General features: G+C 31.1%; 2 protein-coding genes across 2 annotated transcripts; one reads left to right on the top strand and one right to left on the bottom strand.

Moving 5' to 3' along the window:
* The first annotated feature begins 2,642 nt into the window (after positions 1-2,642).
* On the top strand, positions 2,643-5,501 carry LOC127093101 (ATP sulfurylase 1, chloroplastic). Its single transcript, XM_051032000.1, has 5 exons — positions 2,643-3,337; positions 4,017-4,422; positions 4,521-4,781; positions 4,868-4,954; positions 5,085-5,501. The coding sequence occupies exons 1-5, from the start codon at positions 2,832-2,834 to the stop codon at positions 5,220-5,222; spliced, it is 1,398 nt and encodes a 465-aa protein (XP_050887957.1). The 5' UTR covers positions 2,643-2,831; the 3' UTR covers positions 5,223-5,501.
* A 7,142-nt stretch (positions 5,502-12,643) lies between these two features.
* LOC127093100 (mediator of RNA polymerase II transcription subunit 31) lies at positions 12,644-16,706 on the bottom strand. The gene is made up of 6 exons (XM_051031999.1): positions 16,452-16,706; positions 15,736-15,802; positions 14,223-14,320; positions 13,788-13,884; positions 13,591-13,669; positions 12,644-13,200 (listed from the first exon to the last, which is right to left on the bottom strand). The coding sequence occupies exons 2-6, from the start codon at positions 15,783-15,785 to the stop codon at positions 12,916-12,918; spliced, it is 609 nt and encodes a 202-aa protein (XP_050887956.1). The 5' UTR covers positions 15,786-15,802; positions 16,452-16,706; the 3' UTR covers positions 12,644-12,915.
* Between the last annotated feature and the right edge of the window lie 1,704 nt (positions 16,707-18,410).

Below are 18,410 nucleotides of genomic sequence, written 5' to 3'. Positions count from 1 at the left end.
GACCTTTATATAAGGGAGAGCGAGTAGCAGACTAGATCAAAGAAAAACATAAAATTACAAAGGCTTAAATGCATTTTTGATCCCCCTAGTTTGGACGTTTTAAACAATTGACCCCCTATTACAAAATCAGTTATTTTAGTCCTTTAATTTTGATGGTCTTTGGATTTTTGTGGTGCCCCTCCACTTTTGCATAGGTGGCTTTGATGACTATGAATTAAAAATTATTTTTAATTACGTGAAATTACTAAGTAGGATATTTTATTTTTAAATATTTTTTAACATAATTAATAATTTAATTAATTGTTATTTAATAAATTTATTAATTAAAATTTTAGAAAGCAATCAGGACCTAAACCCCATTTCTTTAGAAAATATGATCAATTTCATCACAAGACACTTATGTAATAAGCTCCACATGTTCAAACTATATAAACTCTTATATTATACTAAGAAAAAATAATGTGGGATTATACTACCAACACCACTACAACTCACCTTTCAACTTTAAATTTAACTTCAACATACAAATAACTATTTACATCAAAGAACGGTGGAGCAATTCATAACTTAGAAAAATAATAAAACATGCAGGAAAATAATCTATCCTGCAAATTGTAAATTGTAACGATGCTCTCTCCAGATCTTCCATTATCGTGTTGTTTACACGGTGTAAGTAACCTCTATAACCCTATTGGATAAAGAAGTGCAACTAAACATATGTTCTTTTCACTATCTAACCTTGTACATCCTTTAATCCCCACTGCAGAGTTGTAGGAACTCTAATGCATCATTCACAGTGTATGAGTAAAACTTATCAAGCAAAATTGTTTAGCTGAGGTTTGCCGTGCTATTTCCATATATTCAATGTTGTGACCTATGTTGGTTTAGTTCTCAATAATAGAAAATCCCTTTAGAAGTCGATCCACCAATGCGGAAGGAAGAACACCACTTTGTGAAATTAAATATACAAGGAATGCAATGTATAAAACCATGCAAGAGCATACTATAAAACCAAACAATACGCCGTTCACCTCAGAAATGTATCAATTTACTGAATGAGTTTGGTATCTGCACATCATCTTTTTGTAAAATTGATAAAATATTAAATATTCATGATGTGAGGAAGAAAAGAAATTGTTAGAAAGTTAACACTTCTAATGATTTACAAATACATTAGTATCTATATTTTTTAACTGTATCTTAGAAAAATTGATCAATACTTCATTCAAAACTTCAATGTCTATTTCAGATATCCATGTTAGCAGATATGGTTCATCTACCTCTGACATGTTGAATTAAACTCTATGAAAGTGATGTCGTAGTATGTAGAAAATATGTGTCTCAGTACAAAAAAAATGGTTGAGCTAAATACCATACGAAGGAGACATATATTTTTAAAGTAATTCACAACTGTCCTTCCAATTTTACTGATCAAATCTTCTATAGGTGTTGGTAGTATAGTCCCACATTATTTTTTCTTAATATAATATAAAAATTTATATATCTTGAACATGTGGATCTTATTACATAAGTGTCTTGAGATGAAAGTGGGCCTTTGAGAATTGATCATATGTTCTAAATAAATGAGTTCCAAATAGTTGGTTTTGTAATAGGGGAAAGGGACTAAAAGTGCATTTAAGCCAATTACAAATTAGTGGTCAAATTTCGCCTTGTGAATACAAGCAAACTCAAGTGCACTCGAATTCTCTAGAGAAACTATTTTAGATCGGTCAAATGCTCAACACGAAAGCCCAATCATACATATCTCAATTGAAATTATCCAACGAATATAATCAACACACATAAGATTCAAGAAATCTCCACTTTTTACTCCACTTATGTTAGACATCTATAACTAATTTTAGCATCATAGTGCTAAGATTGCAAGTCCACCAAATAACATCTTACCAGATATCAACACTACTACTTCAAGAGTTCAACATCATCATCAACATCAATTATAATTCCCCAAATAATTAATATATTAAATTTTAGAGCGATGCTATTTATCACGAAGGAAATAGTGCAAGAAAGGCAAGAATAACTACGTGGCAGCATTTCTAAGAAAATGGTAACGGCTATATTTATTTGCTACAAATCACGGATAGCCTATTGTATAAATCAATGGTCCAGCATTTTCCTAAATTTTACCATGAATACAAATTAAAAAATATTAAGTTAAAATTGATATAAGATTATTAATAAAATATTTTCGTTGAAAAAAATTTCTTATTATATTAAATAATCAAGATTTATCATGTGTCAAATTTAGAATAATTACATTTTTCAATAACTCTTTGTAAATATTAAATTATATTAGTTTAACCGTTAAATAATGTAATATTATTATCTTGATTATATATCTAAAGTTTCAAATAATTCAAATAAGCATTTCTATTTATCTTAATAATTAATATTTATTTATATATTTTAATTAATTAATTACTCTATTTGTTAAAAAATTGATAGAATAAAATATTAAATATTGTTTATCTTGGTAATTTTTGAGCAAGTGGAAGTGGGGTAATAGTTATTCCAAAACGGAAAGCAAAAAAACATGTCTAGATTCATTGTATTCAAACCGTCTCAATCAAATCGACTCCACTATATAACAAACACACAAACTCTTCTTTTTCTGTGCTACCTACGTTTGTGTCTTTCTATCTAAGATCCCTGTCATCAACACAACACAAAACTTTTTTCTTTTTTTAAATTCCATTCTTTTTTTGTGAATGACCCTTTTGTCCTCATTCACCCACTAGCAAAATCACCTTTTTAGTTTTATAAACCATTACATTTTCCAATTCCAAAACCACCATACACCGTTTTCCATGGCTTCCATGGCTACCCTTTTCTCCAAAACCTCTCTCCCTTCTCACTCTTTAACCAAATCCTTCGACACCCATTTCGTACCTTCCACCAGAGTTAATCTAGCTATCAAAAACAACCCGAAAACCCATCGGAAACTCCGTGTTTCGAATGGGTTAATTGAACCGGACGGCGGAAAGTTGGTGGAGCTTGTGGTGGAGGATTCCAAGAGGGATTTGAAAAAGGGTGAGGCTTTGTCGCTTCCAAGGGTGAAGCTTTCGAGGATTGATGTTGAATGGGTACATGTTTTGAGTGAAGGATGGGCCACACCGTTGGGTGGGTTCATGAGAGAAAGAGAGTTCCTCCAAACGCTTCATTTCAATTCACTAAGACTCGATGATGGGTCTGTGGTGAATATGTCTGTTCCGATTGTTTTGGCTATTGATGATGCGCAGAAACATCGGATCGGTGATTCTAAAAAAGTTGCTCTTTTTGATTCAAAGGGTAACCCTATTGCTATTCTCAATGAGTAAGATTTCCCTTTTTCTTCTTCTTCTTCTTCTCTCGTTGATGTTGAGTTTAATTACAATGCTTTTGTTTTCTTAAAGATTGGTTTGAAGGTTTAATTGTTTCTTATGATTAAAGTTTCCATTTTTAGTTTTTTAGGAGAGTTATGCAGGTTTAATTGGCTCTTCAGCCATTTATAGAGTTTAATTCGTCAATTATTGATAGCTGTTTATTTGTGTGTGTGTGTGTGTGATGAATTTGTATAATAGCAAATGGGGAGGGTTTGTAAGGGTTCTAGTTGTGTTTCTGGTGTCTGTGCTTCATGGATAGATGCTAAGATTGGGATTGGATATTCTGAGAATTAGGTCATTTTCAGGACATGTTGTGTCTTTGTTTAATTCCTTTTTATTTTGTGTTGAAATGTTATGGTTGATTGCATAGTCAACAAGTCATATAATGCCGTAATGATTTTGAGATGGGTTTCCTCTATTGTCAAATAATACTTCATGCTAAAGTCTTTGACTCACAAACTTCTTGACAGTACCTTAGGGTCTTGACTTGACCAAATATATACAAATAAAAATTATATTTTGTTTTAAACTTCCTTATATGGATAGTGATATGTATGTGTGATTTTCATTCTATTTTTAATTGTTCTATTTTGTTTTCTATGGCTTATATTTTTCATCTGGTTATTTCAGTATTGAAATTTACAAGCATCCTAAAGAAGAAAGGATAGCCCGAACATGGGGAACGACTACCCCTGGACTACCTTATGTTGAAGAAACTATAACTAATGCTGGAGATTGGCTGATTGGCGGTGACCTAGAGGTTATAGAACCAATCAAGTATCATGATGGACTTGATCATTTTCGGCTGTCACCTTCAGAGCTCCGTGATGAGTTCACAAGGCGCAATGCGGATGCTGTGTTTGCCTTCCAGCTCAGGAACCCTGTCCATAATGGCCATGCTTTGCTAATGACTGATACGCGCAAGCGGCTTCTTGATATGGGTTACAAGAATCCAGTCCTCTTGCTTCATCCACTTGGCGGCTATACCAAAGCCGATGATGTTCCACTTGATTGGCGAATGAAGCAACATGAGAAGGTATGTCCCGCTCTTCTGTGGCACTATATGATGCTATCTATGGTTCAAATTGATTTTTTCTTAGAAAGTTTCACTTATATATTATGATCTTTATTTAGGTGCTTGAGGATGGTGTTCTTGATCCAGAGACAACAGTGGTATCCATATTTCCATCTCCCATGCACTATGCTGGACCAACTGAGGTGCAGTGGCATGCAAAGGCTAGAATCAATGCAGGGGCAAACTTCTACATTGTTGGCCGCGACCCAGCAGGCATGGGCCATCCCGTTGAAAAAAGAGATCTATATGATGCTGACCATGGAAAGAAAGTATTGAGCATGGCTCCTGGACTCGAGCGCCTGAACATTCTTCCTTTTAGGGTAAATACATGACAAACTTATTTTCTCTTTAGTATGTTAGTTTCAATTCGTAGGCCTTGTTGTTGATTATCTCGATTCATTTGCAGGTTGCTGCGTATGACAAGACCCAAGGTAAAATGGCATTCTTTGATCCATCAAGGCCTCAGGATTTCATCTTCATATCAGGCACAAAGGTGTGTTTTTTTCTGTGATTATGTAACCTAAGGTTTACGAAACACTGACATAGACATCAAACATGACAATGACATGTTAACACAGGTTGCATATATATATCTCTTAACGAATGGTTTTTGCATTTTACAGATGCGCACGCTTGCTAGGAACAAAGAAAGTCCTCCAGATGGATTTATGTGCCCTGGTGGCTGGAAAGTGCTAGTTGATTATTATGATAGTTTAGTACTTTCGAGCAATGGAAAAGTTCCGGAAGCTGTTCCGGTCTAGTGTTGTACTTTTAATGTATACCCACCCGGTTGGGAGAAACCTTTAAAGTTATGTATTCTCCTGGTAAGACACTGATTTCACAAAGATCTTTGTTGCCTAATCCCTAATAAAATGAAAAGTTTGGGATGGCATTTGCATAGAGACACATTGCCTCTCTGTAAGTATGGCTTTGTAGTGTTGCCTCTTGCAGTTATAGTGCCACCTCTCTGTAATATATTATTGTGATTGTGCAAAGGATTTGGTTTGTTTTGAGTGTTTAAATTCACTGTGCTTTGTATTTTTAGTGTTTTCAGTATGAGTTGCTGCTATTGATTCAAATCTTAAAACTATATGAAGATCAAAGAATGTTTGTTTATAAAAGGAACCAGATATAGTGTTCTATAGTTGATTTCTATCGAAGTAGCATTTTCTAGCTTATGCATTTAATCATTTAATAATCAATTCTGCAGCAAAATATTTGGATTTATCAATTTTACCCCTTTCAAAATCAATGTTATGAACATATATAACTTCAGCTGATGTTGTAGCCATTCGATGAAATCTTTACTATCACTCTTCATCGTCACCCATTATTTAATAATTATAAAGATCAACAACATCTAAGAACAATAGCTTTATTAATGGAAGCATCTCAAAAATTAAACAACACAAGCAAATCTAAACTTCATTATTTAATGATTATCAAGATAAATAATAAGTATTTAGTTGAGCATTTTAGTGTCAAAAAATAAATAAAATGAGAAGTCAAATAGAATAAAATACATATAAATTTTTTATTATCATAATGAGAAACAAACCCCTATGTGCAAAAATCACCTTAAAGCTTTAGAACCCGACTCCAATGACAACGAGTAATAGAAAAGAGAAAAGAATGTATTATATATGTTTTGTAGTAATGAATTTTCCTACTGTGAGTGAAGATGAAGAACGAAGCAGAGACCAATTAATGTCTTCAAAATAAGGTGTTTGTGGTTATGCGAAAAATAAATATTAGGATTTAAAGAAACAAGGGTTGTTTTAAAAGTAGGTCTCATGACTATAAAATATACCTTTGACAACACTATATTACTATGACCTTTTTGTCAACCGTAGCAATATATCATTTTTAACGCATCTGATTTTTTTTATTAAAAGACTTTTCATCACGATTCTTAATAACAATCGTGGTGAAAAGTAGAAAGATGTCACTTTTAACCACAATTAGAATTCCAAGCGTGGTGAAAAGTGGCGTCTGGTCATGGGTTCAAATCCTAGAACCAGTATTTTTGGTTTTTACTTATTTTTAAACCATATTTCACCACGGTTGGAATTTCAACTTTTGTGAAAAGTGTCGTCTTCTTATTTTTTTAAAAGATATATAACGCTTTTAGCTCATTCACTTTTGCCTTATACGTACTTAGACAAACTTCGACATCTGTCTCCAAACTTCTTCCATTTACAAAACACTATTTCTCCACTAAACCAAACTTGAAAATATCATTTCTTCCATAAACGAAACTCAAAAAAAATTCTTCCATTAACAAGTTTTGGAACCCCATCATCTCTTCTCTAAATTGAACGAGGCATGAAAAGCATGGAATCAACTTAACAATGTTCATTGTTGTTGTTGTGTTAGGTAAAATGTTCTTGTTTAACGATTCTATTTATTTATTTTGTTATTGTTAGTGGTGTTTTTGTTGTCCTTGTTATTGTGGTTATTGTTGTTGTTGTTGTTCATGTGGTTGTTCTTGTTATTTTGTTGTTCTTATTGTTGTTGTAATTTTTGTTCGGGTTGTTGTTGTTATTATTATTTTGTTGTTGTTGTTGTTGTTGTTCTTGTTCTTGTTGTTCTTGTTCTTATTGTGTTAAAAATATTTAATATTATATATTGTGATGAAAGTTATCAATGTAGTCAGGAAAAACGTGTGGCAAAAATAAAAAATGCTGACAGACCTTTCACCATGGTATTTAAAACAGTCGTGGTTATAGGTAGCGCACTTTCCAGTTTTCTACCACGGGAACTGGACTGTAGTTGTAAATAATCCACATACAATCACACTCTAACTAACAACGGTTGTTCAAGCGTTATTGTCATACCCCAAAATTTACCCTCCCTTTTTCTCCTTTTTTACATCCCTTATTTGCAGACATCAAATCATATCATGCATGACCATTGCATTTGATCATGGAATCACAAGCATGACCACTTGGTGTATTGTATCTTAGCCCTAGGGTTTTACTTTGTTTTACTTATCAACTAACCCTAACTTCATGAAAAATGCTGACAGACCTTTCACCACGGTATTTAAAACAGTCTTGGTTATAGGTAACACACTTTCCAGTTTTCTACCACGGGCATTGGAATGTGGTTGTAAATAATCCACATACAATCACACTCTAACTAACAATGGTTGTTCAATCGTTATTTTCATACCCCAAAATTTACCCTCCCTTTTTCTCCTTTTCACATCCCTCATTTGCATACATCAAATCATATCATGCATGACCATTGCATTTGATCATGGAATCACAAGCATGAACACTTAGTGTATTGTATCTTAGCCCTAGGGTTTTGCTTTGTTTTACTTATTAACTAACCCTAACTTCATGAAAATATTGTACATGTTTGCTTTTGTTACTCAAGTAGGTGATTATGCTTCAGAGCAAGTCAAGTCAAGGTCTTTCATCAAGCAAAATGCAAGTTTGGTTCTAGTTGTGCCAAAAGTGTTTCATGTGTTATTCTCCATGTCATAACCCTCAAACCTCAAGCCAAAACACAAGTCATTCAAGCCCTAATCAATATTTCATCAAAGGATACTCATTCCATCATCATCTTGGTTTAAAATGCAAGAAAACTTCAAATTTTCCCAAAAAGGTGCAAGGTGGTTTGACTTAATGTCATGCCTTTGATCCAAACTCCACAACTCCTTCAATTTTCATCCAAATGCCAAGATTATTTGAGTCAAATGTATATTTTGGGATCCTATACAACTTTGATTCAAGGGTCAAACATCAATTCATCCATTTAAGACCTCATTTGTGTCAATGGCCAAGTTGGCAAAATGGGGCAAAACCTTGCCACGACCCCTACTTTCCACCCTTGCCATTTTCAGCTCAACCACTCTCTTGATCTCATTTCTTTTGCATTGTGTTAAACTTATGTAAAAGATCATTTGACCCAATTTTGACTCAAAATGCACGAGGGAATCAAAAGTTATGGCACCATGAACATATGACCCCAAAATGACCAATGCCAAGTAACTAAATAAACAAATACTACTAATAATAAATATAGATAAATCATTGAATGAATATTTTAAAATACAATTAAAATCATTGGTCCAACGTCAAATGAATTTTCAAAACTCTGGTCCAACGCCAAGTGACTTTTTCAAAAGCTCATTTACCTCGATTAATTTCGTATCGTCGCGAATCAAATCTTTTCCCGAATCAAACGTAACATTAAATTTCTTTTTATAATAAAATCGAAAGAAGAGGAACATTGAAGTCTGAAATTCCATGAAAACCTCGAATGATCGGTCCCGAGGCATACATCTTGGAATAACCGCTTATTCTTTCTTTCGTCCTAAAACACTTAATTCAAACTTAGACAAAAAAGGAACATTGGAGTCTAGCATTTCATGAAAATCTTGAACAATCGGCCTGAGGCACATTGCGACCCTAATAAAAAAAAAATTGCGACCCTTAACTTAAGGTTAGTTGACACTGGGTGTTAATGGTTTATTTTTTTGGCATAATTAGTTACCAAGTCCCTTAACTTTATTTAATGTTTTGATTTAGTCTCTTAACTAAAAAATATTACACTTTAGTCTCTTAAATACACTTATGTCGTTCGATTTGGTCTTTTCCGTTAATTTTTATCAAAAATAGTTAAGTTATGTTGACGTGGCTTTACATCAAGGCTCAAGATACATTGTTGACTCAACATATGCATTAAAAAATTAATAGATTATTTAAACTAGATAACGGAGATTTAAAAACCCCGCAAATGATAATATTGTGTAAAAAAAATGTAACAACTCTTATGAGAAGTATACTTTATGGCTAAATAATGATTCAACAAAATTGATAAACAATATCAATGTTAATAACTTAAGATAGAATAACTCAAAGATTACACAATAACATTAAGTTTTTTCATAAAAATACAACAAATACACATTGACAATGATAGTAAACACAAACCAAATACAATCCCTCTCAAGGATGATATAACTAAAAATCAAAGAAATAATTTTTACCAAGATATCGTGGTGGGTATCCTAGTTCTCGCATTCTGTTAATATAATATTATTTTAATTTATTTCTTATTAATTTTTAAACAATTAAATATAATTGTGCATAGTAAGTTTAAATTTTAATATAAAATAGACATAAACATAAACATGAAAACGCATTTTAGTAATCATACATCTACAATTTATTTTGGTACAAACTATTCAAAGAAAATTAATTAATAAAAGTTGTTTCTTTATTAATGTATAAATCATAAACTAATTCAGCTTCACCTCACTTTTAATTTAAATCAATTATATCAATGACTGAATATCAAATTTTAAAAAACTCATATTATGGATCTAACAATGAATCGAACCAATTTGAATATAAATCGAAATTCTATTCGATAATTAGATTGTTAAACTTTGTTTATAAACCAAATGGATTGAATATGATAAAAAAAACTAAGTTTGTTAATTAAAAGAGTTTATAATTCGTCTAGTTAGATTCATAAATTAACTCGATTATAATAATTGATTCCAAAAGCAGATTTTAAAGACTTACTTCAAATCTTAATCCTCTATTTTTTTCAAATCTTATAATTTTAATTTTATTTTAAATTTTTTCTTTTAAAAATATTAATTTAAAATGTTAAATATATAAAAACATAGATTTTAAAAAATAATTTATAAATCTTGTGAAACAAACAAGATGAATCTAACGAGTTGAGTTGAATTGTTTATGAATTTAAAACGAGTCGAATTTAAATTTAAAAAAGAAATTATGTTAAACTCTAGTAAAATTTTAAACTGAACTAATTCTTATCGAGTCGAACCGAGACGAGTTAGACTCAACTCGACTTATTTTCCACCCTAATCACAAAACAACCAAACACACCTTAACCAATTTCCAACATAGTGAAAGGATAGGCTAAGACAAGTGTTCATAAAGGGAGACTTTGTCCTTTCATATTTTGTTTTCTACAATAAATGGAACAAGAAAACTATAATAGATTTCAACACTGAGCACATGGTTCTTTTGAGATGGAATGTATTATTTGGATTATAGAATAAAAAGAAATTAGAGTCATTAATGTAATCAAGAGTTGTCGTTAGTTAATTAATGGGGGTTCCTCTTCTCATTCTTAATAGTGAAGACTCGAAAATGACTTTTAAATTTTTAAAAATATATTTTTGAATACATTTATTCTACACTAAAACACGTGCTAAATAAGACACGCTTCCATTTTCTCGAAAACTAATTTGGAAGTGTATATCCGAATTCACCCATACAACGGTTTTGTTTATTTGACAATGACAAATTCAGAAGTGTAATTTTGGATTTGTCGAGCGGGAGTTTGAAAGGAAAAAAAAAACACCATCTTGCATGTATTTAACAACTCAATGAATAATTCGGAAGTGTATTTTCGAATTTGTCAAGTGAAAAATTTAATAAAACACCAATTTCCATGTTTTCTTCTTTAACCCGTACCAAAACTTCCTTCCACGCTCAATCATGTTTTCTACTTCAAAATATTTCTCTGTTTTTTTAAATCAAAAGGAAAAAAAGAAGATAGAATTTAAGGTAATGTACATCTATTTTCTTCCTCATCACTTGTCCGTCAATAATTTATCAAGAGTTGAAGACGCATAAGAAGTCATACGCAACATTATACAAGAAGAAAGAACGTTTTGATGTAATTCATGAATTTCTTATTCTTTGTGCTAGAGGTCCGGCACCAGAGAAAAAATTGACGTGTTTCTTTGAAATGGGTCATCTTATAGCAAATGCATATAATATAGTGTATATTGATCCGACAAGATATGACTTCTCAAAAATATTTTTTCACTTCAGAGTGGTCCACCTCAAAATTCAATCGAACGCATTATGTGTATTGTATGCCTTTCAAAATCACTATATTTTTTTCAAATTTATTTAACGTCTGGATGCCCTAACCACATGTACCACTGAAGTGGACAACTCATTTCACAAAGGAAACTGAAACTTGGTCGCATAAATTTTTAGATAGGATGGAAGAATTCGTCAAATTAAGCGAAATTGAAAAAGAATCAAATAATAAACAATCAAAGGCGGAACTACTTATAGATGTAGATTTAGGTGACAAATATTTTAATGCATTTTAGTTTTTATCTAACAATGTATTTAGATGGTGACTCATTTTTTGTATATAATGTTGGATTGATATTAACGATATAATCATGATACATTTGATACATTTTAATGTATACTTCTATTTTCTAAAAGTTTCTATCTTTTTGTTTTTCATAATAGATTAATTTGGAACTACATTTCCATATATCTGGATTATACTAAGCGAAACAGAGTGTATCCGAAAATACATCTCCGACATATCCTATGAAACAAGATTGAGTTTCTAAGGTTCATATTGATATAAAAATTGTATAAATATGGATGTCCCTCTTATTAAAAAAATCACACACAAATTGTCTAAATATTCATCCTCAATTATCATTCATTCTCGATTGACAACGAAAGAATAATACAGTTCAACAAGTTTAAGTTGAAGATGAATGACATTTAGCTGCTTTGTTAAATATATTACACCGTTTCGAAACAAAAAGTCTAATCGAGATGGATGTGAAGGTTGCAAAATCGATCGAAGATCTTATAAAAATGTTAAAACATCCTCAACTATCACTCGATAAATATTGGATTTTGGTTGACTATTATCTATGTAATTCTATGTTATTGTACATTTTTAATAATGATTGATATTAAAAATACAAAAAATACAACGGTACGATTGATTCTTTTTAATAATTCAACGTTAACTATTAGATGTACGTTAACTATTTTCTATGCTGTCCAAATACAACGTTTTTAATAATTCTATGTTAACTATCCATCCTCAAGGAATATGGATTGATTCTTTTTTTAAACCTACAAAAAATACAGTATGAACTTTAAATTATTGTCTTAATTGTAATTATAGTCTCAACAGATTCAACTGCTTAGATCAAAGTGTAATGCATAATGCGATGTGAGTGATATATTTTGTAATGTGTCAATTACCTAAATGACATAAGTGTTACTCTGTTAGTAATTGGACAGCATAAAAGATTGGGTTAAATTTCTTTTTTCCAATGGATTGTCGTGTCATTTGAGATTGTTGTGTCGTAAAAAATGACATCCACCTTAACTTAAATGTTTAACAATTAGACGACGCATCAAAACATAATTTCATTGATTAGAAATTATTAAACTAAAATGACTACACAGTCAGTCACTTTGATTCCTAAATGTATGAAGCAGTTTCATTATACTTTTTGAATTTACAGAAAGTATAAAAACATTAAACTAAACTGCCTAATAGATTTCGGAGAAAATAACAGTAATAAAAGTAACTTCTTTACACAACTTTTGTCCTGTCATTATCATCACTTCAATTCCCAGATGGGAAGGAACAAAATATCGAGCATATCGCATATAAAGCTTACTTTCTTTTTCTTTTATCAACGGTAGGATTCCTCATGTCATTTTTTGCAAGACTAGAGCCAGGAGGGACACCATATGGCATTGGAGAAGGAGCTTGAGTAGAAGATGCTGTCACAGCAACGTTCGTAGCAGGTACTGGTGGTAGTGCAGGCACGGGTGGCTGGGGTTGAGTTGAGGCAGGAAGTGCAGCATTAGGTTCTGGAAGTGGTTTTGGTAAAATGTGTTTTAGCCGATTGTTCCTATAGTTCTTCCAGAAATAGAACTGCTGTCTATGCGTCAATTCCTAAAATAGAGACAAGTTACGATCAATCCCCAAGAAACACAAGGCAAATCAAATCTTCTTTAACTTATTTATTTGAAGGATGCGAAACGCAAACAATCTGACTTGATTCATAATTAACCAATTCTTATCAATACCAACCACATCATGGTTTTGCAAATACAATGATAGACTGCAGATTTCACTACCGAGAGATTGTTCAAGTAAATTGACACAGAATCGATATCTATCTTTGTCTCAATTCATACAATTTAAAGCAAAATTTGGTATATAAGATTTCTAATAAAAAATGATAGAGAATGGTGTAACATATCAATCACATGAACACTCGAATATAATATGAAATCCAGGAGAAATCATGATTTTGTAGAATAGAAAGATATTACTATTTACCTTATTGCTAGGATGTGCCATTGCATTGCGAAAATTTGCATTTTGAAGAAGCTCGAGAAAATAGAGGCAGTGAGGATACCTAGCATTTGTCACAAAGGAGCAATAAAATCAGATAGCAACCCATTTGAACAAAGCATTACTAGAATAAAACATAATCCCTCTTCCCGGCTTCGGCGGATCAATAAGATAATGCTTACATGATAAATTTGATATATTCGGGGCGATTCCAATATTGGAGATATTTTAAGTACCCAATGAATGCTTCATCCTCAAAATTTCGGTTCTGAGCCAAATCTGTTCATAAGTGTAACAAATATTAGAAAAGGGAGAAAACAAAAAGCTATCATACAAAATCACGCACCGCAATGACAAAGCATGCCATGTTTTTTTGTCAAAAATGATAATTACATTAAGATGAAGATAAATTACAATGTATTTCAAGGAAAAGAAAATACTTCAATATATCTGTTAAGGAAACCCTCTTAAAGAGACCATGTGCTTGAAATTAAATAGAAGCCAAACACATCATCTAGTCCAGAATAATCTGTTGTATAACAGCTACATGTGTAGTAGATATTACTTATTGAAGCTGAAACTCTTGAAACATATTGAAAAGTAAAAAAAAATCATACAGTGGATGTAGGTAGGATTAGCAAGGCATTGAACAAATTCCAGTTCAAGCAAAAACCGTTGCCTCCCATCATCTGGATCCTTGTATATAGTCTTTGGCCTAAAGAAAAAGAAACCATCAGCCGTTAAGTGCAACTCAACACGACCAACTAATCCCAAACTGTACTTTAAATGCAAAAAGAAATTGATTAAGACAGAAAGAAATTAATATTTGTACTCTACGGAAAGCCCTTGAAAAGGGCACAAATTTCATACTGAACAGAACACAAATAATATTGGTCAATACCAATTTCTGTTGGATGACTTACGCTCATAACAATTCTAGCATAAAATGTCTCTATCTTCTGTTTTTGTACCATATATTAAATTTCCAACTAATGTCTGATAGGCCCATTATAATGTAAGTCAGTCATTATAGGGGAGCTAGGAGCAAAGTGATCAAAGAGACTTTCTGCTGTCTCAACCCAGCCCAAGGAGAATAAGGGGCCAAAAAGAGTTGCTCTTGTATGAAGAGGAACAACAAAAATCAGAGACGGATAAAACAGTTGGAGGAGAAATCACAGAAGGGACACATGACAATTGGTGAATGGAGAAATATAGAATAAAGCTCTGCTGTGCCGCACTTTTAGGCATTCATTTTTGCATTTTTTTACCATCAATACATCTTTCCTAATTTAGCTCTTGCCTGTGATTTTTTGGGTTGGCCAGTCTCTATTTTATCAAGTTGGCATCCTGGAAGAGTATGAAATATACAGGAATGGAAGCCTTAGAGACAAATGGATGAAACAGGACGGTAATTGACAGGAAAAGGGGCATGTGATGGATACTCTAATGGTTGAAGTGAGAGCACACATGACTTGTCATACAAGGGTTGATGATAACAAAGGAGCGGGGAATAACAGAGGATGAGAAAACATTCTTCACAAAGGCTAAGCCTCACCACCACTAACCAATTTTGTCACATGTCCACTTTCTAACCCACACCTTGTAACTATATGGAAATGATTTCATATTTCCCTCTATGTTAGAATGATAGAATGCAAGAAAGTTTGACTTTCAGAATTCATTATATGGGTTGAATGATTACAATGATACTACTATTGTATTTATAACAGATACAGAGTGTAACAGCTAACTAAGCTAACAGAGGCATGCCCCAAGGTCCAGTCATACACTATCTCTAACATGCTACACTCTCCCATTGCCATTCATCCCTTCTATCATTCTTCCTCTAACTGTGTTCTCCCACAACAACTTCTGTTGTTCCCCTTGATACGTCTTTCTTCCTTCTTGTATAAACTTGGAGGCATGCTCTATTTGGCCTCTTACTCTCCTCAGGTTGAGCTGAGATAGCAAACCCACCCCCTTGCCCACTTTGCCCCTTTGCTCCCCTTCTACGATATACTATCGTTTTATTGGGCCTATCAATACCAAACACAGCCTTAAAAATATGTGGCCATGATAATGTGATATTCAAGACAATGAAATTAAAAAAAAGATGAAAATTATGCTTACGGTGATGGTGGGGTATCTGTTGGACTATCGCTTTCCATTTTAGAGGCCATGGAATCAGAATCCTCAACTACAAGAACAAAAACACACATAATTAGTAAAACATAACTTGGAACTTCTACATGACCCAGATCGCCTTTGACTATTGATTTAGAAGAGAGGTAAACCAACCCAAACTAGAACACCAATTCTATGAATTAAGATGATGAATGTTTCAGGAAATTACAAGCAATGTTGTCTGAGACACGTCACCAACACAATCAAGACAAACCACTGAGTCATTGGTTAAACCAATATACATTTTAAAAAAATCAATACATATATCCGCTATTTATGATGCCTTTTCAGTGCTAAACCAATTTATAATACCCAGGAATATTAAATCTGTAGAAGTATTTTGGCTTCCAAATCCACTGTACCAGGCTGCATTTTCTAGATATGTGGAGACATGAAGTTTAAATAAAGATAAGAAGAACAAGACACACACAAATGCTATAAAACAGAGTTCAAAGTCTAACATATCTAAGATTCTAAAACAAAATACCCAATCCAGGAGAGAAAAACATAGACAGTGGAGAAAAAAAAGTACATGGATCAAACTTGCAACTTCTGAATTCAAAAAAAAGTATAATTGATCCCCTAAAAAGTCTGCAAATAGCTATACGCAGAAACCACTGCACTAATTTCGGCATAAATATACTTTAGATCTCACATAATACCTTTGGCGCCGAAGATGATGAATAATCCAAACAAGACAGAATAAATTGATTAGCCTGGAAAAGTTCAGTTTGGCGCCGAAGATGATGAATAATCCAAACAAGACAGAATAAATTGATTAGCCTGGAAAAGTTCAGTTTGTTGAGATTCAGTTCGGATAGATTTGTAAAACGATTTTGATTTGTTGATTAATTTTGAAGAACAGGAAAATTAGGGTTCGGAGAAGAAGAAAGGTTTTGGTAAAACGGCAAAACATTTAAACTTTTTTTTTAGTATACAAGTGATCCTTTTATATTTTTTAGATAAAAGTGATCCTTTTATATTTTTTTTTTCAGTATACAATTTTTTTATATTTTGTATGTTGTAAACTTTTTTGTTTTTTTATATTTGTAAAAAATTATGCACAGAATAAATTTACTTTTACAATAGTATAACTTTATTTATTTTTTAATAGCAAAATATGTATCAATTAATCAAATAACAAAAAGAGAAAAAATAACATATATTAATTAATAGAACAAGAAAGAGAAGAAATAAATTTGGTTAAAGTTCATAAAATTTTATGGTCTGTTTGATTCCCTTTTTAAAAACAGTTTTTTAATTTTTGAAAATTTAAAAATTAAAAACTCATTTGATAAATAGTTTTTAAAAAAGTGGTTTTGAAAACTATTTTTGTTATTTAGTTTTAAAAACTAAAAAATCAAAACTACTAAAAATTGTTTTATTTTTGAATTTTTAAAACACAAAAACTGAAAACAAATGAAAAATTTATAAATTTTTATTATTAATAGTAATTACGTTGATTTCTTAAATATGAATTTGCAATAGAAAATATGTTTTTGTTATACTCATCTGCGTAAGATAATTATTTGCATCGGAAAAACTCAACAAATAAAAAATATTATGTTTGCACAAGAGAACACATTTTAATTGGTCGGATATTTTCATGTTTATAACATGTACATTATATATTTATCTACTTTTTATTTTTTAATAAAATTTAGTTATCATTCTTTTATGTATTCATTATGTGATTGTTTATATTTTTACATGAACATTCCGTAAAATTACATTAAAAAATATTTAACTTATAGAAAACAAATGAAAATTTGTAAAATTGTAAGATAATAATTTGTAAATTTTATCTCTTTTAAGAAAATGATATAATTGGAATAAAATTAATTTGCAAATAGTATTTTACAATAAATTAAAATAAATTATAAAGAGATTTTTGGAGATGTACTAACCTAGTAAAAATAATTTACACGATCATTCAATCAAAATATATCATTTTGCTATATCATATAAATAATTTTTAAAAAATTTAATATGATTTAGTGGGATATAATCGTTATTGATTGAAAGTGTAAAATTAATTTACACTATCAACGTATCATCCATTTTCTCAATTGCAAAATAATTGTTTAAAATTTTAAATTAAAAAAATAAATTAGTTTAATTAATTACTGAAATAATTTTATGCTTTTTTTAATAACTCTTTAATATATATAATATTTTATCATTTACTTATAATCACACTATTTCTAAAAGTAAAAATTAAACAATATTTAAATTAGTTTTTAAAAACAAATCAACCAAACAAATTTTTTCTTTTATTAACTCAAAAATAGTTTTACAAAACAAAGCTTCCAAATAAATTTTTATTTTGTTTTCATCCTAAAAATAATTCTTAAAACTAATTTATAAAACAGTTTTTAAAAATAAAAAGTTGAAATTGAATCAAACAAGCCCTTAGTGTTTTAAAATCTAAAAAACTGAAACTATCAAAATATGTTTTGATTTTCAATTTTCACTTTTACTTTTTAATTTTCAATTAAGGTAAGTTGGAAAAAAAATACGGTTTCATTAATCGGATTATAGTAATTACTTGCAAGATTTTTTAATTGTAATATTTCACTCTCAATCTATTGTTAATCCTCATATATTGTTAATGAAAATTA

This window comes from Lathyrus oleraceus, chromosome 6 (assembly GCF_024323335.1).
Source record: "Lathyrus oleraceus cultivar Zhongwan6 chromosome 6, CAAS_Psat_ZW6_1.0, whole genome shotgun sequence".
Taxonomy (NCBI): Eukaryota; Viridiplantae; Streptophyta; class Magnoliopsida; order Fabales; family Fabaceae; genus Lathyrus; species Lathyrus oleraceus.
The sequence above is the reverse complement of the archived record's forward strand: the minus strand, read 5'-3'. Positions and strand labels throughout refer to the sequence as shown.

Excerpts from the sequence above, each read along its gene's own strand:
- LOC127093101 (XM_051032000.1), top strand. The coding sequence starts at position 2,832 with ATGGCTTCCATGGCTACCCTTTTCTCCAAAACCTCTCTCCCTTCTCAC. Across the intron at positions 3,338-4,016 it reads CCTATTGCTATTCTCAATGA|TATTGAAATTTACAAGCATC; the intron begins GTAAGATTTCCC and ends TGGTTATTTCAG. Across the intron at positions 4,782-4,867 it reads TGAACATTCTTCCTTTTAGG|GTTGCTGCGTATGACAAGAC; the intron begins GTAAATACATGA and ends ATTCATTTGCAG.
- LOC127093100 (XM_051031999.1), bottom strand. The coding sequence starts at position 15,785 with ATGGCCTCTAAAATGGAAAGCGATAGTCCAACAGATACCCCACCATCA. Across the intron at positions 13,670-13,787 it reads GAATATATCAAATTTATCAT|GTATCCTCACTGCCTCTATT; the intron begins GTAAGCATTATC and ends GACAAATGCTAG. Across the intron at positions 13,201-13,590 it reads TGGCACATCCTAGCAATAAG|GAATTGACGCATAGACAGCA; the intron begins GTAAATAGTAAT and ends TCTCTATTTTAG.